The sequence below is a fragment of the Lathyrus oleraceus genome, chromosome 5 (genome assembly GCF_024323335.1).
Source record: "Lathyrus oleraceus cultivar Zhongwan6 chromosome 5, CAAS_Psat_ZW6_1.0, whole genome shotgun sequence".
Lineage (NCBI taxonomy): Eukaryota > Viridiplantae > Streptophyta > Magnoliopsida > Fabales > Fabaceae > Lathyrus > Lathyrus oleraceus.
This window is the reverse complement of record NC_066583.1, coordinates 305,939,608-305,963,238: the sequence shown is the minus strand read 5'-3', so window position 1 is coordinate 305,963,238 and position 23,631 is coordinate 305,939,608. Positions and strand designations below refer to the sequence as shown.

The 23,631-nt window shown below is 34.2% G+C and overlaps 1 protein-coding gene across 1 annotated transcript in view; it reads right to left on the bottom strand.

The window, feature by feature from the left end:
* Window positions 1–1,415: 1,415 nt before the first annotated feature.
* LOC127088232 (uncharacterized) overlaps window positions 1,416–23,631 on the bottom strand; it is a 33,545-nt gene continuing 11,329 nt past the window's right edge. The window contains exons 4-19 of the mRNA XM_051029144.1: window positions 16,678–16,761; window positions 16,327–16,577; window positions 16,099–16,179; window positions 15,672–15,803; window positions 12,403–12,504; window positions 8,335–8,436; window positions 4,094–4,195; window positions 3,775–3,957; window positions 3,420–3,686; window positions 3,134–3,205; window positions 2,937–3,038; window positions 2,672–2,813; window positions 2,447–2,542; window positions 2,166–2,281; window positions 1,994–2,076; window positions 1,416–1,661 (exon numbers count right to left, since the gene is read on the bottom strand). Coding sequence (XP_050885101.1) covers window positions 1,648–1,661; window positions 1,994–2,076; window positions 2,166–2,281; window positions 2,447–2,542; window positions 2,672–2,813; window positions 2,937–3,038; window positions 3,134–3,205; window positions 3,420–3,686; window positions 3,775–3,957; window positions 4,094–4,195; window positions 8,335–8,436; window positions 12,403–12,504; window positions 15,672–15,803; window positions 16,099–16,179; window positions 16,327–16,577; window positions 16,678–16,761 — 1,929 coding nt within the window. The 3' untranslated portion in view covers window positions 1,416–1,647. The remainder of the gene's footprint in view (window positions 1,662–1,993; window positions 2,077–2,165; window positions 2,282–2,446; window positions 2,543–2,671; window positions 2,814–2,936; window positions 3,039–3,133; window positions 3,206–3,419; window positions 3,687–3,774; window positions 3,958–4,093; window positions 4,196–8,334; window positions 8,437–12,402; window positions 12,505–15,671; window positions 15,804–16,098; window positions 16,180–16,326; window positions 16,578–16,677; window positions 16,762–23,631) is intronic.

Genomic DNA, 23,631 nt, shown 5'->3' with positions numbered 1-23,631 from the left:
GTACACACATTATCAAAAAGCTAAAAACATTACTACTTGCCTTATTCATTTATTGACTTCTGCGTTAGAGTGATTTATAAGTACTACTTCATCCCTCATCCAAAGTGAAAAGGAACCCTCAATGACAAAACACAACTAGGCATTACTATTTTATCGGTTTCTAACTCACTGTTAAAATGTTTTGGGTTCTAGAATCACAATGCATGCATAATGTTGCATTCTCAAATTCTAGAATCCAAAACATGGAGAAAGGTGCTAAACCCTCATAACTTAAAGAAACAAATAAAACTTAGATTTCAAAACATGCACACAAAGTACATTTGTAACCGATGAAAACTTCAAAGACTTGATGAATTCAATTAAGATTATATAGAAAATGAGACAATTAATAGATTAAATATCTTAAAAGATAAAGAAATATTGGGTAGAAAAAAGAAAATATATATATATATATATATATATATATATATATATATATATATATATATATATATATATATATATATATATATATATATATATATATATATATATATAAAGACAGAGATAGTACATTATACGCCTACAATTAGCTTTAGTCTAAGAACTTTTGTAGGTGAGCAACAAATTCATATAGTAGCAATTAAATTACCCATTTGAAGTTGGGTTTTAAATTTTTTAACATTCTCTTTTCAAACCTTGAGAATGAAGTGTAATAAATAATCACATGACTTATTTTAAATCACAATTTAAGTTTGAATCGTTTAAAGCCAATTATTCTAAATTGATAATTTTTTAATCCATCTTTTATATCTTCAAATGTACTAAAATATATTATCAGATAGATCCTCCTAAAAAAGCATGCATTTTCAAGAGCTGAATTAAGAAACTTCCTACTAAGTTTACTATTTTTAAAGATTTTTCAAGAGCTGAATTAAGAAACTTCCTACTAAGTTTACTATTTTTAAAGACGTTAATAATATTGTGGTTGAACAAGACTCACATGTCATGTCTCTTAAACATCAGCTTGTTATTATTATTAATTATAAATAGTTGGTTTTGTAAATTATAAAATATATTAGGTAAAACAATTATTATATTTCAATGTATGAATTCTACTTAGAACACATGCTTATCATTAATTAGTTATTGCAACATTTAAACATACATATTTCCTTCACATATGAATTTGTTTATGGCTAAAGGGAATATATTTCTTAACTTATTCATTTATCCTAAATTTATGTTTATTTATTATTTGTGTTGTTTGAAAATATACCGGTTAGATAAACACATATCATCTATTGTTATAAAGAAATGGAGATCTCAAAACTATTCAAATACACTATAGATCTCCGTTATAAAATGCACTAATTATAAACACTTTAAACTTCTATCTAATTTTTTTCTCTTTTCAAGAAAATGATCCATATATATTGTCTTAAAGTTTTGTCTTTTCTCTTATAAAAATAATGTCAATATTCATAGGTCAAATAGTACTATCTGCACACCGATAAAATTTAGACATACATAAATAATGTAACAACATATTTGGAAAATAATATGAATATTATGTCTAATTAAATTTATTAAATGCCGTCATTTAATTCAGATGGTCTCATAAGAGTTTCAAGCACTTGCATTTCCATTTCGAGTTGGCTTGACACATTACTCATTTGCTTCTGCATGGAGAGAAAAAAAATGTAGTTTTTGTCAAATTCTAGATTTTATTACACAATTAATGTAATCTAATAATAATATTCAACCTAGCATTATAATCTTAGGGTGGTTATTTAAATTTCTCAATAGCAAGAGAATCTAGTATTAAAAGATGATCAAATTATATATATATATATATATATATATATATATATATATATATATATATATATATATATATATATATATATATATATATATATATATATATATATATATATATATATATATATATATATATATATATATATATATATATATATATATAAAGTAGTGTTGCGAGAATTGTAATTACCAAATATATCTTTGAACTTTTTAAGATGAGGGTCCAAGGGTCCATCACAATCCTTATGAAAAATAGCATTTTCATATTTTCTCCTACAAAGTCAAACATTGGCATAAGTTAACAATATTTTCAACATTAAATTGTGAGAGTTAAACAGAAAAGACATGGTAATTGATATTACCTGGTTTGAACATTTGACACATTTGACACATTTCCATGAGTCATTTGCTGCTGTTGAGGTGTAGAAATTGTTTCAGCATTTCCTGATACAGCAGAACTACTTCCAGTCTTTTGCTTCTACATAATAAAATAACCTAGCGTAAGAGCTTTAATAATATCATTTTTTTACATGTGCCAGACTTTATTAATTACATTCAAAATATAATAAATTCAATTGAGTTAATGGTTAATTTAATTGATGGCTAATATTGTTGTAAATTTTGTATATTATATAACACATACCTTTGTGATTTTGGACACATTATTTCCTCCTTGCCCACGTGGTTTTGGAGGACGTCCACGACGTTTGGGCAGTACAGGCTCATTCTCTTTCTTTCCCTAGTGCAACAAACATTTAGTTGTTTAGTTGTATTTCACTTTCAATAAACAAAAATATCTATACACTTGCACTAATAAAATGAGAACATGTTGGGAGAATTAGAAAATTAGGATATGAGTTTTACGAACCTGTTTTGCCGGATCATCAACCTTTTGGTTAACAACCATTTCTCTTTGATTTTGTTGAGTTGCAGGTGAAGAAGAAGGAACGACTGTCACGGTTTGATTAGGTATTATGTATGTTATTCTCTTAATTGTCCCGGAATGTATCCTATACATGTATCATTTATTTATGCAATAAAGTGTGTTAAAGAATGTGTAATTGATATTTTTTAATTTACAATGTGTTAATATATTCATTTTTCACTAATTTGAGTATTTTTTGGTTAAATACCTAGTTGATGGAGACTCTGGAAGCTTTCCTTTATCACATTGATTTGCTTGAACTCCATCTGTTGTAGCAACTGGAGCCACTTGCTGCATCATCTGGGGTGGCCTGAAAATATATTAATAAAACAAATAATGTCATGCATTTGTGTGTTAACTCATTAATGATATTTTTATAAGAAATAGAGGAATATATGTTACAACATATTGTTGGGGGAATCCTGCGAATCACAAATATTTGGAGAAACTAGTTGATTTTTGTTGCGATGCTCCAACCTATAACATCATAAAATATAATTAAATTATTAAAAATATTTATAAAGTTATAAAATTGTAGTCACACAAACTAAGAAAATCGAGTTTTTTTTTTGAAATTTTGATATGCAGTGTTGCGACTGATTAATCTAAGGATCAATCCCACCATTCATTAGCGGGGAGTCTTATTTAAAACCACATAAAAACATTCGGCAAAAAAATTCAAGATAATTACCCAGTTGATGGCGATTCGAGAAGTTTTCCTTTTCCTTTGTTACGTTGATTAGCATGTACTTCATTCCTTGAAACAGTTTCAATATTTGCGAGAATTTCATCCCACGAAATATTTTGGCTATTTGCAAGAACTTCATCCAATGAAACAATTTGAGAGTTCGCAGGAACTTCATTACATGAAGCAATTTGAGTATTCCTAGGAACTTCATCCCATGAAACAACTTGGGACCTTACCTCATTGTTTCTTTGTTCAGCTATTTCTGCTTTCCTGAGTAATTAATTAACAAAAGTGATATTTACTTTAATATAAAAAACTATAAAGAAAAAACATTATAAAATGAAGAAAAATATTGTACCTTAAACTATTTTCTTCAGTGGGCCCTTTGTCTGAATGACCCAAAATTCTTAAGCTAAGTTCCTCAGAAGTTGGAATGCCAAAAGACAGAGTTGTTGGCTCATGCAGTGGAGCATTTTGTGGTTGAAAATTACTATTACTCATCCCCACATTGTAAATCATCTGATCTGGCCTATTTGGGAACCTTTATTTTGAAAATAGTGAATTAATATTCTTTAACAGTATCATGAAGAAATAATTGTTACTAAATATAAATTAGATAAATGTATTTTTTTTTTGTTTATATTTTGTTAGGATAAATAATTGGTAAAATTGCTTACATTGGAAGTTGTTGCATTGGGGAAAAAACATTATGATGTATGTGACCACCAGAGCCTATAACTTGGGAGGTATTCTCTTGACTATGCACTAATGCAGGATGCCTGCAACAATTGATCATATATGTTATGAGAACATAGAATAGTAAAAGTTTACGAATTAAAATTTGATTTTAACAATCTTAATGACTGGACTTTGAAATTTAAAGAGTATATATGTCAATAAAGTTCAATCATTTATATATTGAAGTTCCATGAGATATTAAGGTGAATGAATTTCTTTCTACGTCAACCAATTTTAATAATTTGATCAGATTATAATTTGATTAGATAAGTCATTCATGTTAGAATTTGGAACCACAAGATTCATGAATAATTGAGAAAATTAGAATAAGGAGAGAAATTGAAAGATAAATGAGGGTGAGAATGTATGTTTCATTAACTTTGAAAATGTCTCTAAGGCATATATACAAAGATTACAAGATAGATGAGATACAAATTACACGAATAAATAAAGAAAAATCAGTTTTCTCGGATTTGTAACCGGTTACACTAATTCTGTAACCGATTATAGATGTTTAAAAAAATAATTCTTTCACTGGTAACCGGTTACGTTGACCGGTTACTCCCACAATTTTTTTTTGTTTTTCAGTTGCATAAGTGATTTTTGTCCTGCTGTAACTGATTACACCCCGTGTTAACCAGTTAGAGTACTTGAATTATCAAATTTCATTTAAGACACCACTTTAATTCAAGTGCTCCAAGTTTTCAAAGCCTACGTTCATCTTCAACCTTTTTTAACACATCATTTGTGACTCTCTTAGTCAATAAATCAACCACTTGGTCTTCACTTCTACAATATTCTAATATTAACTTTCCTTCACTAACAAGTTCCCTCAAATAATGAAACATCATCTCAATGTGTTTGCCCAACTCACTCAATAGATTCATTAGCCACACGACTTGGCACGCACATAAAGAAACGACAATATACTCGACCTCACAAGACGTGAGTTCAACTACCTGTTCCTTCTTCGAACACCATGAGACTGGTGTTCCCTTGAACATAAAGATGTATCCAGTAATAGACTTTTGATCATCTTTATCTTCGCACCAATTGGTATTAGTAAAATCCAATAAATTACATTTTCTACTCGTATCTGCGGTGGTTAAGAGAATTTCGCAACCAATCAGTCATTTAATGTATCTTAGGATCCTTTTGACTTTTGCCAAGTGAGACACCTTCAGTCTCTCCATGAATTTACTCACAATATTGATACTAAACACCAAGTTCAATCGCTTATTGCACAAATAGCGCAAGAATCCAATTAGTCTCATATACTGAGTTGGATCAACATATTGCTCATCTTCATTCTTCTACAATTGTAGCATCGGTTCATCCCGAGTAATGACAACATTACAATGCTCAATTTCAAACTTCTTCAATATCTCAAGCGCATACCTTTTTTGGTGCATGAGTAGTCCCCTTTTGGACTTCTGGAACTCAATGCCAAGGAAGTATGTCATGAAGATAAGGTCAGTCATCTCAAATTCTTTCATAAGTTCACTCTTGAACTTAGAAATGCACTTTATGTTGCTTCTCGTTATCAACAAATCATCTACATATAGACAAAGGAAAATTACACTTTCACTTGTATCCGTCTTCACATACACGCCATGCTTGGATACACATTTCGTGTAGCCAACATCCTTTAAGAAACCATCTACTCTCTAGTTCCAAGCTCTTAGAGCTTGGTTCAAACCGTACAATGCTTTCTTCAATATAAAGCTTTAGCTCTTGATTTCTCACAACAAAATCAGAGGGTTGTTCTACATACACCTTTTCTTCAAGAAGTCCGTTCAAAAATGCAGATTTGACGTCCATTTGGTAGATGAGCCAATTGTTGTTATTCGCAATACGAACAACTAGCCTATTGGTTTCAATCCTAGCAATCGGTGCGAATACCTATTCAAAGTCTATGACTTCTCTTTACAAGAATCTCTTTGCAACTAATCGAGCTTTATGCTTGATTATTTCACCCTTGGGATTTGCCTTCACTTTAAACACCTATCTCACACCAATTGGCTTATTCCCGTCCATTAAATCAACCAACTCCCAAGTATTGTTCTTCTCAATATATTCCACCTCCTCCTTCATAGCACAAACTCATTTTGTATCACTTATGGCCTTCTCCGTTTTAACAAGTTTGGATTCGGCCATAAGTGCAAAATGGACGAAATTACCATAATTATTGACTTCGATGTCTCGGAATAACTTACAATATTGGAGCCTTTGAGGAAAACCTCTTTCCCATGTTGATCTTCTCACATTATCTTCAATTCGCGCTTTCACAATGGGTGTTTCTGCATTTCTCGTATTTGCAAAATGTGAATTTTCAAACCTGTAACCGGTTATAACTTTTACATATCCGGTTATAGGCTACTGTAGTTGCTTTATTCCGTCGAAAATGACGTCTCGTCTGATCACAACCCTCATGTTTACTGCATCAAACAAATTGTAAACACTGGTAAAGTGATACCCTACAAGATCATCATTTCTCCCTTATCATCCAACTTCTTTCTAAGCTGCCCCGGAACATGTTGATACGCTACGGAACCAAAAACTCTAAAATGGTTTAGATTCAGTTTGAATCACTACCATGCTTCCTCTGGTTTTACCTTATCTAGCTTCTTTGTTGGACACATATTCAACAAATAGGTAGTTATGGATACCATTTCTCCCCATAACCCTTTCAATAAGTTTTTCCCCTTTAACATCTTTCTTACCATGTTCATGATTGATCGATTCTTCCTTTCAGAAACACCATTTTGCTGCGTGTATAAGGTGGTACAATCTCATGTATTATCCTTTCTTGATCATAAAACCTCTCAAATTCTTTTGAGACATATTCGCCTCGACCATCTGTTTTGAGCCCTTTGAGTTTGTGACCGCTTTACCTCTCAACCATGAACTTAAACTTCTTAAACACTTCAAATACCCCATAATTTCTTTTGATTAGATAGGTCCATTGATTTCTATTATGATCGTCGATGAATGTGACAACGTATCTACAACCACCGATGGAATCTACTTGCGTCAGTGCACACACATTTGAATACACGACTTCAAGATGATTCTTGGTTCTATAACATGCATCCTTGCTAAATTTACCCTTATGTTGCTTCACTTGAACACATTATCCACAAATTTCATCTATTATGTTGATCAATGGCAGCCCCGTTATAATTCCGTTCTTTTGCAAGTCTTTGAGATCTCAGAAATTGAGATGCCCAAGACAATAATGTCATATCCACTCTTCTTGACTTGCCACTGTAGCAAGACATCTATGCTCCACAATCTTCAGTTCAACCTTGAAAGTTATATTGGAAACCATACGAGCTTTAAGGACCAAAACCCCATTTGCATCCATAACGCGCAACCCCTTGTTTTCCATGTGAATCTTGTAGCCCTTCTCAAGCAATTAGCCAATACTTATAAGGTTACATTTGATTCCTGGAATGTACAATACATCTTTCATCAATAAATGTCAACCATCCTTTCTCATGATCAAAACATCACTGATCTCATCGGCCGCTAGAGTGGTGTCAGTCGCAAACTTCACTTTGTTCTTCATGGAACAATTGATTTTAACAAACCAATTATTTCTCCCAGCCATATGATTATACCAACCGGAATCCAAATACCATTCTTTTCTACACTTGAATCCTTCTCTTACAGTCACTATAACATCTTATTTTGCATGTAACCGGTTACAACCTGTTTTTGCAGGATTCTCAAAATTGTTGTTGCTGCTGCATTTCCCTTATGTGATCATGACCAACAGTATATTATCCTCATCAAAGTCTTATATTGCAACCTTTACTTTATCTTCTCGAGGTTCCTTCTTATTCACATTGCACTTTCATGCAAAATGATTAAACTTTTGACACTTAAAGCATTGCTCTTTGATTTTGTCAAACCTTTTCTTTTCACCTCTAAAGTTGTCTTGACATCCATTTTTGTTAGCTCATGCAATGGAGCATTTTATGGTTGAAAATTACTATTACTCATCCTTACATTGTAAATCATTGATCTGACCTATTTTGGAACCTTTATTTTGAAAATAGCGTATTAATATTATTTAACAGTATCATGTAGAAATAATTATTACTAAATATAATATAGATACATGTACATTTTTGTTTATATTTTGTTACGATAAATAATTGGTAGAATTGCTTACATTGAGAGTTGTTGCATTGGGGAAAAAACATTATGTTGTATGTTACCACTAGAGGCGATGACTTGGGAGGTATTCTCTTGACTATGCATTAATGCAGGGTGCCTGCAACAATTGATTATGTATATTATGAGAACATAGAATAGTAAAAGTTTACGAATTAAAATTTGATTTTAACAATCTTAATGACTGGACTTTGAAATTTAAAGAGTATATATGTTAATAAAGTTCAATCATTTATATATTTAAGTTCCATGAGATATTAAGATAAATGAATTTCTTTCTACACCATCCAATCTTAATAATTTGATCAGATTATAATTTGATTAGATAATTCATTCATGTTAGAAGTTGAAACCACATGATTTTCATGAATAATGGAGAAAATTAGAGTATGAAGAGAGAGGAATTGAGAGAGATAATTAAGGGTGCGAATGTATGTTTCATTAACTTTAATGAGAATGTCTCCAAGACATATAACAAGCATTCCAAGATAAATGGGATACAAATTACACAAATAAAAGAAAAAATATTTTTCTCGAACCTATAACCAGTTACACTAATTTTGTAACCGATTACAGATGTTAAAAAAAGCTTTCAGTGGTAACCGATTATGTTGGTCGGTTACTCCCACAAAGTTTTTCTATTTTTTAGATGCATAAGTTATTTTTGCCCTGCTTTAACATGTTACACCCCATGTTAACCAGATACAACACTTGAATTATCAAATTTCATTTAAGACACCATCTTAATTCAAGTGCTCCAAGTCTTCCAAGTCCACGTTCATCTTCAATCTTTTGAACACATCATTTGTGACTCCCTTAGTTAACAAATCAACCACTTGGTCTTAACTTTTAATATATTCCAATATTAACTTTCCTTCACTAACAAGTTCCCTCAAATAATGAAATCTCATCTCAATGTGCTTGCTCTTCCCATGTGCAATTGGTTTCTTAACAAGATTAATTGTGGAAACGTTATCAATCAAGAGTATAACAACCTCACCTTTATTGCTTTCCAACTCCTTCAATAGATTCATTAGCCATACAGTTTGGCACACACATAAAGAAACGACAAAGTACAGTTTGGTTCCTTCTTCAAACACCATGAGATTGGTGTTCCGCCTAACATAAAGATGTATCCATCTATATAATTTTTATCATCTTCATCTCCATACCAATTGGAATTAGTAAAAGCCAGTAAATTGCATTTTCTACCTATATCCGTTGCAGGAAAGAGAATTCCGCAACCAATCGATCCTTTAACGTATCTTAGGATCCTCTTGACTTTTTCCAAGTGAGACACCTTTGGTCTCTCCATGAATTTACTCACAATATCGACACTAAATGCCAAGTTCGGTCGCTTATTGCAAATAGCGCAAGGATCCAATCAATCTTATATACTGAGTTGGATCAACATCTTGGTCATCCTCATTCTTCGATAATTATAGCCACGGTTCAGCCTGAGTAATGGCAGCATTACAATGCTCCATTTCAAACTTCTTCAATATCTCAAATACATTCCTTTTTTGGTGCATGAGCAGTCCCCTTTTGGACTTCTGGAACTCAATGCCAAGGAAGTATGTCATGAAGACAAGGTCGGTCATCTCAAATTCTTTCATAAGTTCACTCTTGAACTTAGAAATGAACTTTTTATTGCTTCCCGTTATCAACAAATCATCTACATTTAGACAAGGATGATCACTCATTCACTTGTATACGTTTTCACATACACGTCATGCTTGGATACACATTTCTTGAAGACAACCTCCTTTAGGAAACCATATATTCTCTTGTTCCAAGCTCTTGGAGCTTGCTTTAAACCGTAAAAAAATTTCTTCAACTTGTAGAACTTTAGCTCTTGGTTTCTCACAACAAAACCAAGGGGTTGTTATACATACACCTCTTCTTCAACAAGTCCGTTCAAAAATACATATTTGACGTCCATTTGGTAGATGAGCCAATTGTTGTTATTTGTAATACGAATAACTAGCCTATTGGTTTCAATCCTAGCAACTGGTATGAATACATCTTCAAAATCTATGCCTTCTCTTTACAAGAATCTCTTTGCAACTAATCGAGCCTTATGCTTGATTATTTCACCCTTGGGATTTGTCTTCATTTTGAACACCCATATCACACCAATTGACTTTTTCCAGTCTGATAGATCAACCATCTCCCAAGTATTGTTCTTCTCAATAGATTCCAGCTCCCCCTTCATAGAACAAATCCATTTTGGATGACTTAAAGTGTTTTCCATGTTAATAGGTTTGGATTCGGCCATATGTGCAAAATGGACGAAATCACCATCATCATTGACTTTGTTATCTCGGAATAACTCATAATCTTGTAGTCTTTGAGGCAAACCTCTTTGCCTTGTTGATTTTCTCGCATTATCTTCAATTCGGGTTTCAGCAATGGACGTTTCTGCACTTCCCGTTTTTGCAAAATGTGAATTTTCAAAGCTGTAACCGAATATAACTTTTACATAACCGATTACAAGTTGTTGTATTTGCTTTATTTCGTTGAAAATGACCTATCGTATGATCACAACCCTCCTGTTTTCTGCATCAAACAAATTGTAACCACCGGTAGAGTGATACCCTACAAGTGTCATCATTTCTCCCTTATCATCCAGCTTCTTTCTAAGTTTCCCCAGAACATATTGATATGCTACGAAATCAAAAACTCTCAAATAGTTTAGATTTGGTTTGAATCATGACCATGCTTTCTCCGGTTTTACCTTATCAAGCTTCTTTGTAGGACACTTATTCAACAAATAGACAATAATGGATACCTCTTCTCCCCATAACTATTTTGGCATATTATTCCCCTTTAACATGTTTCTTACCATGTTCATGATTGATCGGTTCTTTCTTTCAGAAACACCGTTTTACTGCGGCGTATAATATGGTACGATCTCATGTACTATCCCTTCTTGATTACAAAACCTCTCAAAGTCTTTTGAGACATATTCGCCTCCACCATCCATTTTGAGCACTTTGAGCTGGTGGCCGCTTTGCCTCTCAACCATGGACTTGAACTTCTTAAACACTTCAAATACCTAATCCTTTCTTTTAATTAGGTAGGTCCATAGATTTCTATTATGATCGTCGATGAATGTGACAAAATATCTACAACCACATCTTCTTGCATCGGTGCACACACATTTAAATACACCACCTCAAGGTGATTCTTGGTTCTATAACTTGTATCCTTGCTTAATTTACCCTTATGTTTCTTCTCTTGGGCACATTATTCACAAATTTCATCTGTTATGTTGGTCAATGACAACCCCGTTACCATTTCGTTTGTTTGCAAATCTTTGAGATTTCAGAAATTGAGATGCCCAAGACAATAATGTCATATGCACTCTTCTTGACTAGCCACGGTAACAATACATCTATGATCCATGACCTTCAGTTCAACCTTGAAAGTTCTATTGGCAGTCATACGAGTTTTAAGGACCAAAACCTCATTTGCATCCATAACATGCAATCCCTTATTTTCCATGTTAATCTTGTAGTGCTTCTCAAGCAATTGACCATTACTTAGAAGGTTACATTTGATTCCTGGAAGTAACCGGTTATAACTTTCACATAACCGGTTACTTCCTGTTTTTCCAGCATTCCCAAAATTGTTGTTATTGTTGTCCCGCAGCCTGCTGCTGCTGCATTTGTCTTATGTGGTCATGACCAAGAGTGTATTCTCCTTACAGCCTTTGCTCCATCTTATTAAGTTTCCTTCTTATTCCTTGCAAAATGATTGAACTTTGACACATAAAACATTGATCCTTGATTTTATCAAACCTTTTCTTTTCACTTCTAAAGTTGCCTTGACCATCATTTTTGTTGGCTCCTGCAATGGAGTATTTTGTGGTTGAAAATTACTATTACTCACCCCTACATTGTAAATCATCTGATTTAACCTATTTTGGAACCTTTATGTTTAAATAGTGAATTAATATTATTTAACAGTATCATGTAGAAGTAATTGTTACTAAATATAAACTAGATACATGTACTTTTTTGTTTATATTTTGTTACGATAAATAATTGGTAGAATTGCTTACATTGAGAGTTGTTGCATTGGAGAAAAAACATTATGTTGTATGTTACCACTAGAGGCTATGACTTGGGAGGTATTCTCTTGACTGTGCACCAGTACAGGGTGCCTGCAACAATTGATCATATATATTATGAAAACATAGAATAGTAAGATTTTACGAGTTAAAATTTGATTTTAATAATATTAATTACTGGACTTTGAAATTTACAGAGTAGATATGTTAATAAAGTTCAGTCATACATATATTCAAGTTCCATGAGATCTTAAACTAAATGAATTAGGTTCACATATCTACAAAACGATAAAATTAATTTTTTACCATCCAATCTTAATAATTTGATTAGATGATAATCTAAACATGTAACAATTTTTTTTAGCTTACACGATGAAAATTTAGCACATACATGTTAGTTGTAGTTCATAATTTTGTAGAAAACTAACATTTGACTGTGTCAAAGTGGCCAGTCGAAGTAGTGGGAATTGAATATAATATTTGTTTTTGTGTTGAAGTCAAAATATAACTTGTATGATTGGGCTTGGATTGTAAGTTTTTAGGTCTGAACTTTAATTGTCTATATAGAGGACATGATATGATGTAATATCAACTTCACTCCATAAGGATTCTGCTTTTCACAAATCCAGTTTATAATTTCTCTCTTCTTATTCTTCTCTCATCTTTCTTGAAAACACTTTTGTTTCAATAAATTGGTATCAAGGAACTCGGATTGAGATTCAGAGAGAATCTGAAATGGCAAACGGAAACACACACTACAACAAACAAGAAGATAGTCGATAGGACTCCTTACGAGGCTTGGATAGGTGTGAAGCTGAATGTTAGTCATCTTAGAATGTTTGGATCAATTTGCTTAAGGAATGTACCTGAACAATTAAGGAAGAAGCTACATGATCGAAGTCAGACCATTGTGCTCATAGATTATCATTCGAATAATGCATATAATTTGTATTCACCAAATGTTGATAAACTTATGATAAGTCGAGATGTTCTAGTTGATGAAGGAAAAAGGTGGGATTAGAGTCATGGGTCAGTTCAACAAAAATCAGATACAATTACAATTGTGTTTGAAGAAGATCAATAAACTGAAGCCACGCCCAATCAAAATGAAGGACCACCTGAGGAGAATGTTAGAAGATCAAGTAGAGCAAGAACTAAGTCGACAAGGTTGGCTGGATATGAGAGACTTCCAGATCAAGTAGTCGATGCATATGGTGACTTAATAGAAGAAGTAATGATGATGGCTGAAGCAGAACCAATGAATTTGGATCAAGTCATGAATGACTCGAATTGGCTAGCAGCCATGAAAGAAGAACTTACGGCAATCAATAAGAACAAGACATGGGAGCTTGTCCAAGAGTAAATCAAGAATCCAATTGACGTGAAGTGGGTTTACAAGTTGAAACGAAGGCCAAATGGTGAATTTTCCAAGCATAATGGCAAGAATAGTTGCGAAAGGTTTTCTGCAAAAACCTGGTATTGATTTTGACGAAGTCTACACACCTGTTGCAAGGATGGAGACAATCAGAATTGTTGTATCGACGACAACATACAGAGGGTGGAAGATCCTCAGTTGAATGTAAAAGCAACATTTCTTAATGGACCTCTGGAAGAAGAAATGTATGTCAGCGAACCACCAAGATTCGAAATCAAAGGGCAGGAGTCGAAGATGTACAAATTGAGGAAGACTCTATATGGTTTGAAGCAAGCCCTAAGAGCTTGGAATAAAAGAATATATAGCTTCCTGATCGAAGTGGGTTTCACAAAGTGTGTCTCCGAACATGGAGTGTATGTCAATAGTACATGTAATGTCAACCGAATCATCTTATGCATGTATATAGATGACTTGTTGATTATAGGTGCAGATGAATCATAGATAAAAGGAGTCAAGTCGAAGTTGATGCATGAGTTTGAAATGTACGACCTAGGGAATTTGTCATATTTCTTAGGGATGTAGTTCGAAAACATAGGTGAATGAGTGTTCTTGCACTAGAAGAAGTATGCCCAAGATATCTTGACGAGGTTCAAGATGCGTAATTATAATGAAACTACTACGCTATTAGAAACTGGAGCAAAGTTGAGGAAGGATACATATGATGAGTTTGTAAGTGCAACATTGTACAAGCAAATCATTGGATCCTTGAGGTATCTTTGCAACACCATGACAAATATCTGTCAAAATGTCATATTGTTAAGCAGATTCTTGGAGAAACCCCAAGAATTCCATCTCATAGTAGTCAAGAGAGTGTTGAGAAACATTGAAGGTACAATTGATCATGATGTGTTGATGTCGAGGCAGAAGAAGACCATGACAGATGCAGAAGTATATGACTACACTATTTCAGATTTCAGTGGAGATCAAGACGAGAAAAGAGTATTGTAGGCTACATATTCATGATTGAAGACACTACAATCTCATGGAGCTCAAGGCAGTCAAACATTGTGGATTTGTCATCTTATGAAGCTGAGTATGTGGTTATATCATATGCAACATATCAAGCAACATGGATATAGATGTTGCTCGAAGAGCTCAAGATAATGGAACCTAGGAAAATAAAGTTGTTTGTTACAATAAGTCAACTATTGATCTAATGAATCATGTAGTGTGTCAAAGTCGAAGTAAACACACACACACACACAGAAGATATCATTTTCTGAGGGATTAAGTTTACAAAAGAAAACTTAAACATGAGTATTGCAAGACAGAATGAAAACTAGTTGATATACTCACCAAATCCCTAAAAAAAATCAGATTCGACAAGTTGAAGAAAAACATTGAGATGAGAAGTCTCAAAAACATGAATTAGGTGGTGTGTTTGTTATAATTCATACTTTTGTAGAAAACTAACATTTGAGTATCTCGAAGTGGCTAGTCGAAGTAGTAGAAGTTGAATACAACATTTAACTGTTGTATTGAAGTCAAAATATAACTTGTATGTTTGGGTTTGGGTTGTAAATTTTTGGTCTTGAGCTTTAATTGTCTACATAAAGGATTTGGTATAATGTAAATATCAACTTCATTAAATAAGGATTCCGCTATTGAAAAAGGTTCAATATTTTAATAGGGTCTTGCATAAATAATAACCAATATTTTTCTCAGGACTTCATGCTTTTTCTCTTTAAAGTAATATATATATATATATATATATATATATATATATATATATATATATATATATATATATATATATATACTACAAAATAAATAAATATAAACGACACATAAGAATCAACTAAGTTGAAGAGAGATATTTTGATACCTAGTATTGATATCTTCTAGTGAAAAAGTTTGTTGGCTTGGAAGTTGAAATTGTGAATAAGAATCAGCCAACATTTGAGGACTCTGAGTTGCTTGATACACTGGTGTTGTTAACAACTGATCTTGCGATGGTCTGAATACATATAATAATCAATAAATAGTTTCATGTATTTATTTTTAGTTAATTAATAATGACTACTTTTATCTCTAAAATACGACTACATCATAAGAGTAAAAAAATTCAGAAATAGTATTAAATTTTTGACATTTGATATTATTTTATACGCTTATGTTTATATCATAATGTTTATTACCAATTGAAGAAGAGGGAGCATAATTATAGAGAGTATGTTTGTAAATAAAATAATTAATATATTCGTAACAAAATAGTAATAAAGTGATTGTTATAAGAAGTGAAAGAATCATACATGATGTAGTTGGGAGCATATTGTGGACCTCTAATGTTAGGAGCATGAATTTGATTGTAGTCTTGGTTCTGGTGCTCCAACCTATAAGCACCATTATCTCAATAAAAGAACATAATAAAATTTTAAGACATTTTAGAAATACCATATAAAATTGTGAGTCACTCACATTGAGACACAATATCTGTTTTCTAAGTTGAATATTTATTTTTAAAAAAACTCATAAATCACCTGGAACTTTGAGCCGTTTGATAATTCATGACTGGATTTGCAGTAAACATTTGTGGCTCATAGAAATTTGGATGCATTAACATTTGAGACTGTGGATAGAAAACATTCTGCATCATAGAGCTCTGTGAAGATTGATACATAGAAAAATCTTGAACAACATTATTTGTATAGTTTGAGGAAGTTGGTATAAGCTCAGAGGTTTGGACTTGATTTTGAGTTGCGATTTGTCGTCCTAGTCCATCCAAGTCATACTGAAAGTCGCAAATTATTTAATTAACGTTACTAGTACAATTATGTATAATCAAATTTAAATTAGTAAAGTAAACTAGTGAGAACTTAATTAGTATTTACCAAAGGTGTAGAACCTAAAACATTGTTTTGGTTTTGAAGAGTTTCAAAAACTTCTGATTGGAGATCCCGTTCAGGTTGCTGTCCCTGTTAAAACAAACATGTATAATATCAAACTATGCAGAAATTACTTTTGCTAGATTCTTAAATGAATTTTAGCCCCTAACATGTGAATAATTAGTTGCATTTATTATGCAAACATTTTCATTATTTTACTCAATTATGCATACATGTTTAAAAAAAAAAAGAGTAAGAATCTACGTCTCATTTCATATTTAAAACACAAAATCCAACTATATATTTATGTTGAATTTTTTGCACTATTAAAAATAAATATTATATAGTATAATTGAAAGTATTTTAAAATTATTTGTATGAATAAACTTATTTTACACAGTAAACAATTAATAATTAAATTTAACCAAATTATAAAACAATTTTTGGTTTCCTAAATAAATCACTAGAATTTGTACTCTCAATAAGCGAGACGCATACTTCCGCTATGTTCCTTGAGGGTCTCTCCAATTACACCACTACACAATTCCTCAAGTAAGATGGTTTGTCGAGGCCGGAATGATTTAGTTTCATTTCTCATCTTTGAACGTTTTACAAGGGTTTTATCAAAATTGTATGCATGACTCTAATCTTCCTGAAGATACTTAATCGGGTCTCTTAGGTGAGACTTAGTTGAGTCTTCCCGACGAGACTTAATTCCCTCATACGAGACTTAGTTGAGTCTTCTTGATGAGACTTAGTTCAACTCCTCAATCAAGACTTAATTGAGTCTTTATAACGATACATAGTTGAGTCCCTCATGAGAGACATAGTTAAGTCCCTTAGGAAAGACTTAGTTGAGTCTTCCTTACAAGACTATGTTGAGTCTACCTGACGAGACTTAGTTACGTCCCTCTAGGGAGATTTAGTGGAGTCTTTTTGACGAGATTTAGTTGAGTCAATCACTAGATACTTAGTTGTGTCTTCCTAACGAGACTTAGTTGAGTCCCTCACACGAAACTTAGTTAAGTCTCTCAGACGAGACTTAGTTGAGTCTTCCTAACAAGACTTAGTTGAGCCCTTAGTTGAGTCTTTTTGACAATACTTAGTTGAGTCCCTCAAATGAGACTTATTTGAATCTTCCTAATGAGACTTAGTTGAGTCCCTCATGCAAGATTTAGTTGAATCCCTCAAGTGATACTTAGTTGATTCTTCCTGACGAGACTTAGTTGTGTAATCCATTAGGGTGGCAAGAGATCTCTCTGTAGTGTATTTACCCCTTAGAGAGACAAGGATCTTTGTGTGGAAATCCAACAATTTAACTACCCCATAGGGCGGAAAGGTTCTTCCTGTGACAGTCCAACAAATTAATTACCCCATAGGGCGGCAAGGATCTTCCTGTGGAAGTCTAGTAATTTAATTACCCCGTAGGGAGAAAATGATCTTCTCATGGAATTCCGACAATTTAATTATCTCGTAGGGCAGCAATGAACTTTTTGTGAAAGTCCATCAATTAAATTACCACGTATGGAGGAAAGGATCTTGCTGTGGAAGTTTAGCAATGTATTTACCCCGTAGGGCAGAAAAGATCTTCCTGTGGAAGTCGAGGAATTTAATTACCCCGAACGTCGGAAGGAATCTTCATGTGGAAGTCCAACAATTTAATTACTCTATTGGACGACAAGGATCTTCGTGTAGAAGTCTAGAAATTGAATTACCTAGTAGGACAAAAAAGATCTTTTTGTGGAAGTACGTCAATTTAATTACTCCATAAGGAGGCAAGGATATTCCCGTTGAAGGCCAACATTTTAAGTCGACATCCAAATCATAATAACATATTGCAAATAATAGAAGCTGTTTACAAGGGATTTTATAAACATGTGACTCTCCTTTTTACCAATCAACTGTAATAATATCTCAAACTGACTGAGTTCCAAGTTCAGGGAATGAGTCGTCCATCCAATTCTTTGAGCTTGTAGGCTTCATTAGACAACTTATGATATATGCATATTGTTTTTCCCAGTTAGGTTGCATCTTTCCTTGTTAGGCTGGCACGACGACTTGTGGTAGTACTAAGTCGGCCTCTTGCATTTCTCTTCGAACAACCTTAGAGTTATATCTCTTGGCTTTCCTTTGTTTGTCGAAGAAATCTATAATATCGGTGACATCTCTTGCCTCATCAATTAGGTCAGTGAAATATATTCACCCTACCCCATTGTCCTTCTTATTGAACTAAGAATGTTACCATGAAGGCGTATTAATTTCGACAGGCAGCATGGCACTCGCCCCGTACACTAGGGTAATAGGAGTTTCTTTGGTAGTTTAATAAGGGGTGGTGTGATATGACCACAACAGTTTATGCAATTGCTCGTCCCACAATCCATTGGCATTATCAAGCTTTTTCTTAATCCCCTTTCAGTAATACTATATTTTTAAATTCCACCTGCCTGTTCACCTCTGGATGAATGACTGAAATGAACTTGATTTGTACTCCCAGGTCATTGCAAAAACTGATCATAGCAGTCCTGGTGAATCGAGTTCCATTGTCTGACACAATAATTCTAGATAAATCAAACCTACACATAATCTTTTACCAATAAAAGCGGCGAACCCTTTCTGTCATAATCTTGGACATGGCTTATGCCTCTATCAATTTCGTAAAGTTGTCCACTCTCACGATCATAAACTTTAACTAGTAAAGAGCTATGGCAAAAGGTCCTAGAATGTCCACTCCCCACTGATAAAATTGCTAGGGTGTGGTAATAGGAGTTCAAATGGTGCATGAAGTACACTAGCGTGCCTCTGGAATTTTCCACATTTCATGACAAACTCCATGTTGTGCCTCTTTACTGAAGGCCGGTAGTATCCAATCCTTAGCAGCTTGTGAGCCAAAGCTCATCCACCAATATGGCTTCCGCAAGCCCCTTAGTGAACTTCATATATGACCAAGGCGATTTCTTATTCACCCAAGAAACTTAACACGGGAAAGACTCTTCCAAATTTATAGAGCTTTCCTGATATCAGAGTGTACTTTGTTTCATGTTTGCAGATTTACTTCGCCTCTAACTCGTCTTGTGATAGTTCACCTGATTGCAAGTGATGAATGATAGACGTCATCCAACTACCAACCTGGGCGGAATCGATATTGATTTCCATCGCCTTGATTCTAGGGATAACATGAGTTTCTTGTATTACTTTGTAGTTGAACCCTGTTTTCTTCAAACTGGAAAGCATGAAAAACAGTCTCGCCCTAAAATTCAACTCCTTAGGCACATGCATTATCTCGAAAGTTTTGAAACGCTCTAACAAATCACATAACTTCTTTTAAAAAATGTTGAGCTGAAGATCCTTCATTTGGTACTCATCAAAAGGTTGTTATTCTACCAACTAAGAGCCGCTCTTATCCTTTAGAGTTTATGTGCCCACTTCTAGGGCGAGGGACATGTCAATGATGACAGCTTCGTAGTTGACCTGATTATTGCTAACTTTTAACTCAAACTTCAGTGATTTCTCGATCAACGGGTCATCTGGACCTTACAACATTATCCTAGTGCTTCTCCCTTTCACATTAGAAGCACCGTCAATCGGAAAGGGTCCAACCGGCGTTCTAAACTCTGTCAAAAAATTTGCCAATGCATGTGATTTGATGATTCCCCTGGGTATGTATTAGATTTCATATTCACTTTACTCAGCTGCCTAAGATACCATCCTTCCTACTAGATCTGGATTCTTGAGAATCTGACGTATGGGGTAGTCTATTTTTACCAATATGATATGTCCCTAAAAATAAGGCACGGGCTTTCTTGTGGTTACCAAAACGGCCAATGCGAGCCTTTATATCTTTTGATATCTAGCCTCAGCGCCCCTGAACACTTTACTCATGGAATAGAAAGGTCATTACACTTTATCTATTTCTTGGATGAGTGTTGAGCTTAACTCATGGTCAGTAACAAATAAGTAAAGATATGAAGGCGAACTTGTTATCATGTGTGTCAAGATGGCGATGATGCTAGGAACACTTCCAGTTTTGAGAATGACATATTGTGTTCACACGTCCATCCAAACCTCTCCTTTTTCTTTAACGTGACAAAGAAGTGGAAAGCCTTGTCACGTGCATATGAAAAAAAAAACGAGATAGCACAACTAAATGGCCGGTTAGTTAGTGAACCTCCTTAATTTTGGAGGGACTTATGATGTATATGATGGCTTAACATTTGTCTAGTTTTTCCTCTATGCCCCTTTTGGTGAGAATGAAACTCAACAATTTACTTAATTGTATTCCAAATGAGCACTTAGCTAGGTTCAAACGCATGTTATAATTCCTAACTGACCTTAGGATATCTTCTAAGTCTGTTGTGTGACTCTCCTTTTCTAACATCTTAACTATCATATCAACAATGTAAACCTCTAGGTTGTAACCTATCTATTTTGAGAACACCATATCCACGAGTCTCTGATAGGTGGAACATGCATTCTTAAGCCCAAATGGTGTGACATTTTAATAGTAGTTGACACGGTTGGACATGAATGTTGTCTTGGGTATATCTTTGAGGTCCATCTCAATGTTTTGTAACCCGAAGACCCATCAATCAGGTGATATATGTTTGGAAGAGACCGTGGATCTTTGGGGAAGACATCATTTTGGCTAGTGAAATCAACGCACATATGTCATTTGTTTGATGCCTTTCTTCCCAAGACCACATTAGCCAACCATGACGGGTATTTAACCTCTGTTAAGAAACTGAAGCTTGCTAGCTTCTGTACTTCTTCGTGATTGGTTGTTATCTTCTCATCACCAACTTTGCGCTTCCGTTGAGATACTGGCTTGACCGCGGGATCTATGGTGAGTCGATTACACACTACACTTGTATCAATGTCAAACACATCAGAGGGAGCTCAGACGAACAAATCTACTTTGAGACTTTGACAAAGAGGTATCTAGCTTGGTGATTTGGCGGTGCAAAGGCCCAATCTAGACCTCTTTTAAATCTTGTATTGGGGTAAGCCTTTCACTATCTACCCCAACCTAAGGTCTCATCTTATAGTATCAAATTCAATTACCTCTAGACAAGGGATGGTGCCCAGGACAGTGGGTTCCATCGTCATTTCTAGCCAACCATGACGGGTATTTTACCTCTGTTAAGAAACTGAAGCTTGCTAGCTTCTGTACTTCTTCGTGATTGGTTGTTATCTTCTGATCACCAACTTTGCGCTTCCGTTGAGATACTGGCTTGACCGCGGGATCTATGGTGATTCGATTACACACTACACTTGTATCAATGTCAAACACATCAGAGGGAGCTCAGACGAACAAATCTACTTTGAGACTTTGACAAAGAGGTACCTAGCTTGGTGATTTGGCGGTGCAAAGGCCCAATCTAGACCTCTTTTAAATCTTGTATTGGGGTAAGCCTTTCACTATCTACCCCAACCTAAGGTCTCATCTTATAGTATCAAATTCAATTACCTCTAGACAAGGGATGATGCCCATGACAGTGGGTTCCATCGTCATTTCTAGGCTACTATGATAACATTCTCGGGTGATTGCTTGGTCCATTTTAACTGTACCAACGAGCCATCTAGTAGCGGGTATTTGAGGCTTAAATGAATAGTGGACAAGATAATCCCTTACAAGTTAAGAGCATGACTTCATATGATGGAATTGTAAGGGGACATTGGCGTATACCCCAAGATACCTCACTTAAATGGTTTTGGCGCTCATCCATGAAATGAATGTTGTTTTGAGTGTGATGTGACCCTTAGCATGCACCTGCTCACCGGAAAGGCCAATCAGGGATCCGAGGAAGAATTTGATGTTATTAGGATCAAGTTGGATCCCATAGAAGGTGCTCTTGAACAAGACATTCATTGAGCTTCCAAGGACGATCAACACTCGGTTCACAACCCAATTGGTGTACTGGATTGTGATGACCATGTGATCATTATTATGGGGGAGAACATTGACTATGTATTCCCTCGAAAAGGTAATTATGGGCTCTTAGTCTCTCCCTGAGGTTCAAGAAGTCTTAACAGGCATAATGCTTATTGTTATCACCTCTCAAGCATACCTTCTCCAAGAGGAGCTAGATCCCTCACCCACCCTCGTCCGTTGTGCGTGCACGAAACCTCAGATGATGGTATTGACATCCTTCTTGAAACTTTTCTGAAACATCCTCGTAAGAAGATGGTGAAAGCAATAGTGGGTAACGATGAGTGTTACCCAGACTAATTTTATCAGGGGATCATAATGGACGCCAATTATACTTGTTGAAAGTACAAATGCGTTACAACTCCTAGTGACTAAGGGATGTTAGAGGCTTCAATATTTGTTGCGAGGTTGAGAGCTAGCTCACGTAAGGATGATAAGCTTTGTATGTGTGTATTTCTATATTCTAGTTCGGTTTTAATTTCTCAATTGTGGTGTCGATGTATATATAAGAACATTGTGCCTAAATCCAAGGTCTCCTTAGAAATAACAACCACCTAGAAAATAAATTGTTGATTCCCTGGTGGTAATCAGGGAGCGCAGTTAACTCCCACGACTCCTTCTGCATTGTCATGGACCAAACACACGTCATCCCCCACGATCACGATATATGGACGAAATTTAGACGACATATCTAAAGAAGGGACGTCTTATCCCACAAATACGTGCTCGAACCATAAGAAAGGCGACTTTGAAAGGACGATATGTGAAACGCCCCCTTATAGACCCTTCTAATTCCACTATTACACACACAAATATATATATATATATATATATATATATATATATATATATATATATATATATATATATATATATATATATATATATATATAATTTTCATTTCAAAAGTCTCACTTATTACAAAAATAGTTAAATATAATATTGATAAAATAATACTTAAATTTACAAAATAGTTACGATAAGAAAAATATTTCAATAAAATTTACAAAATAGTACTTAAATTTACAAAATAA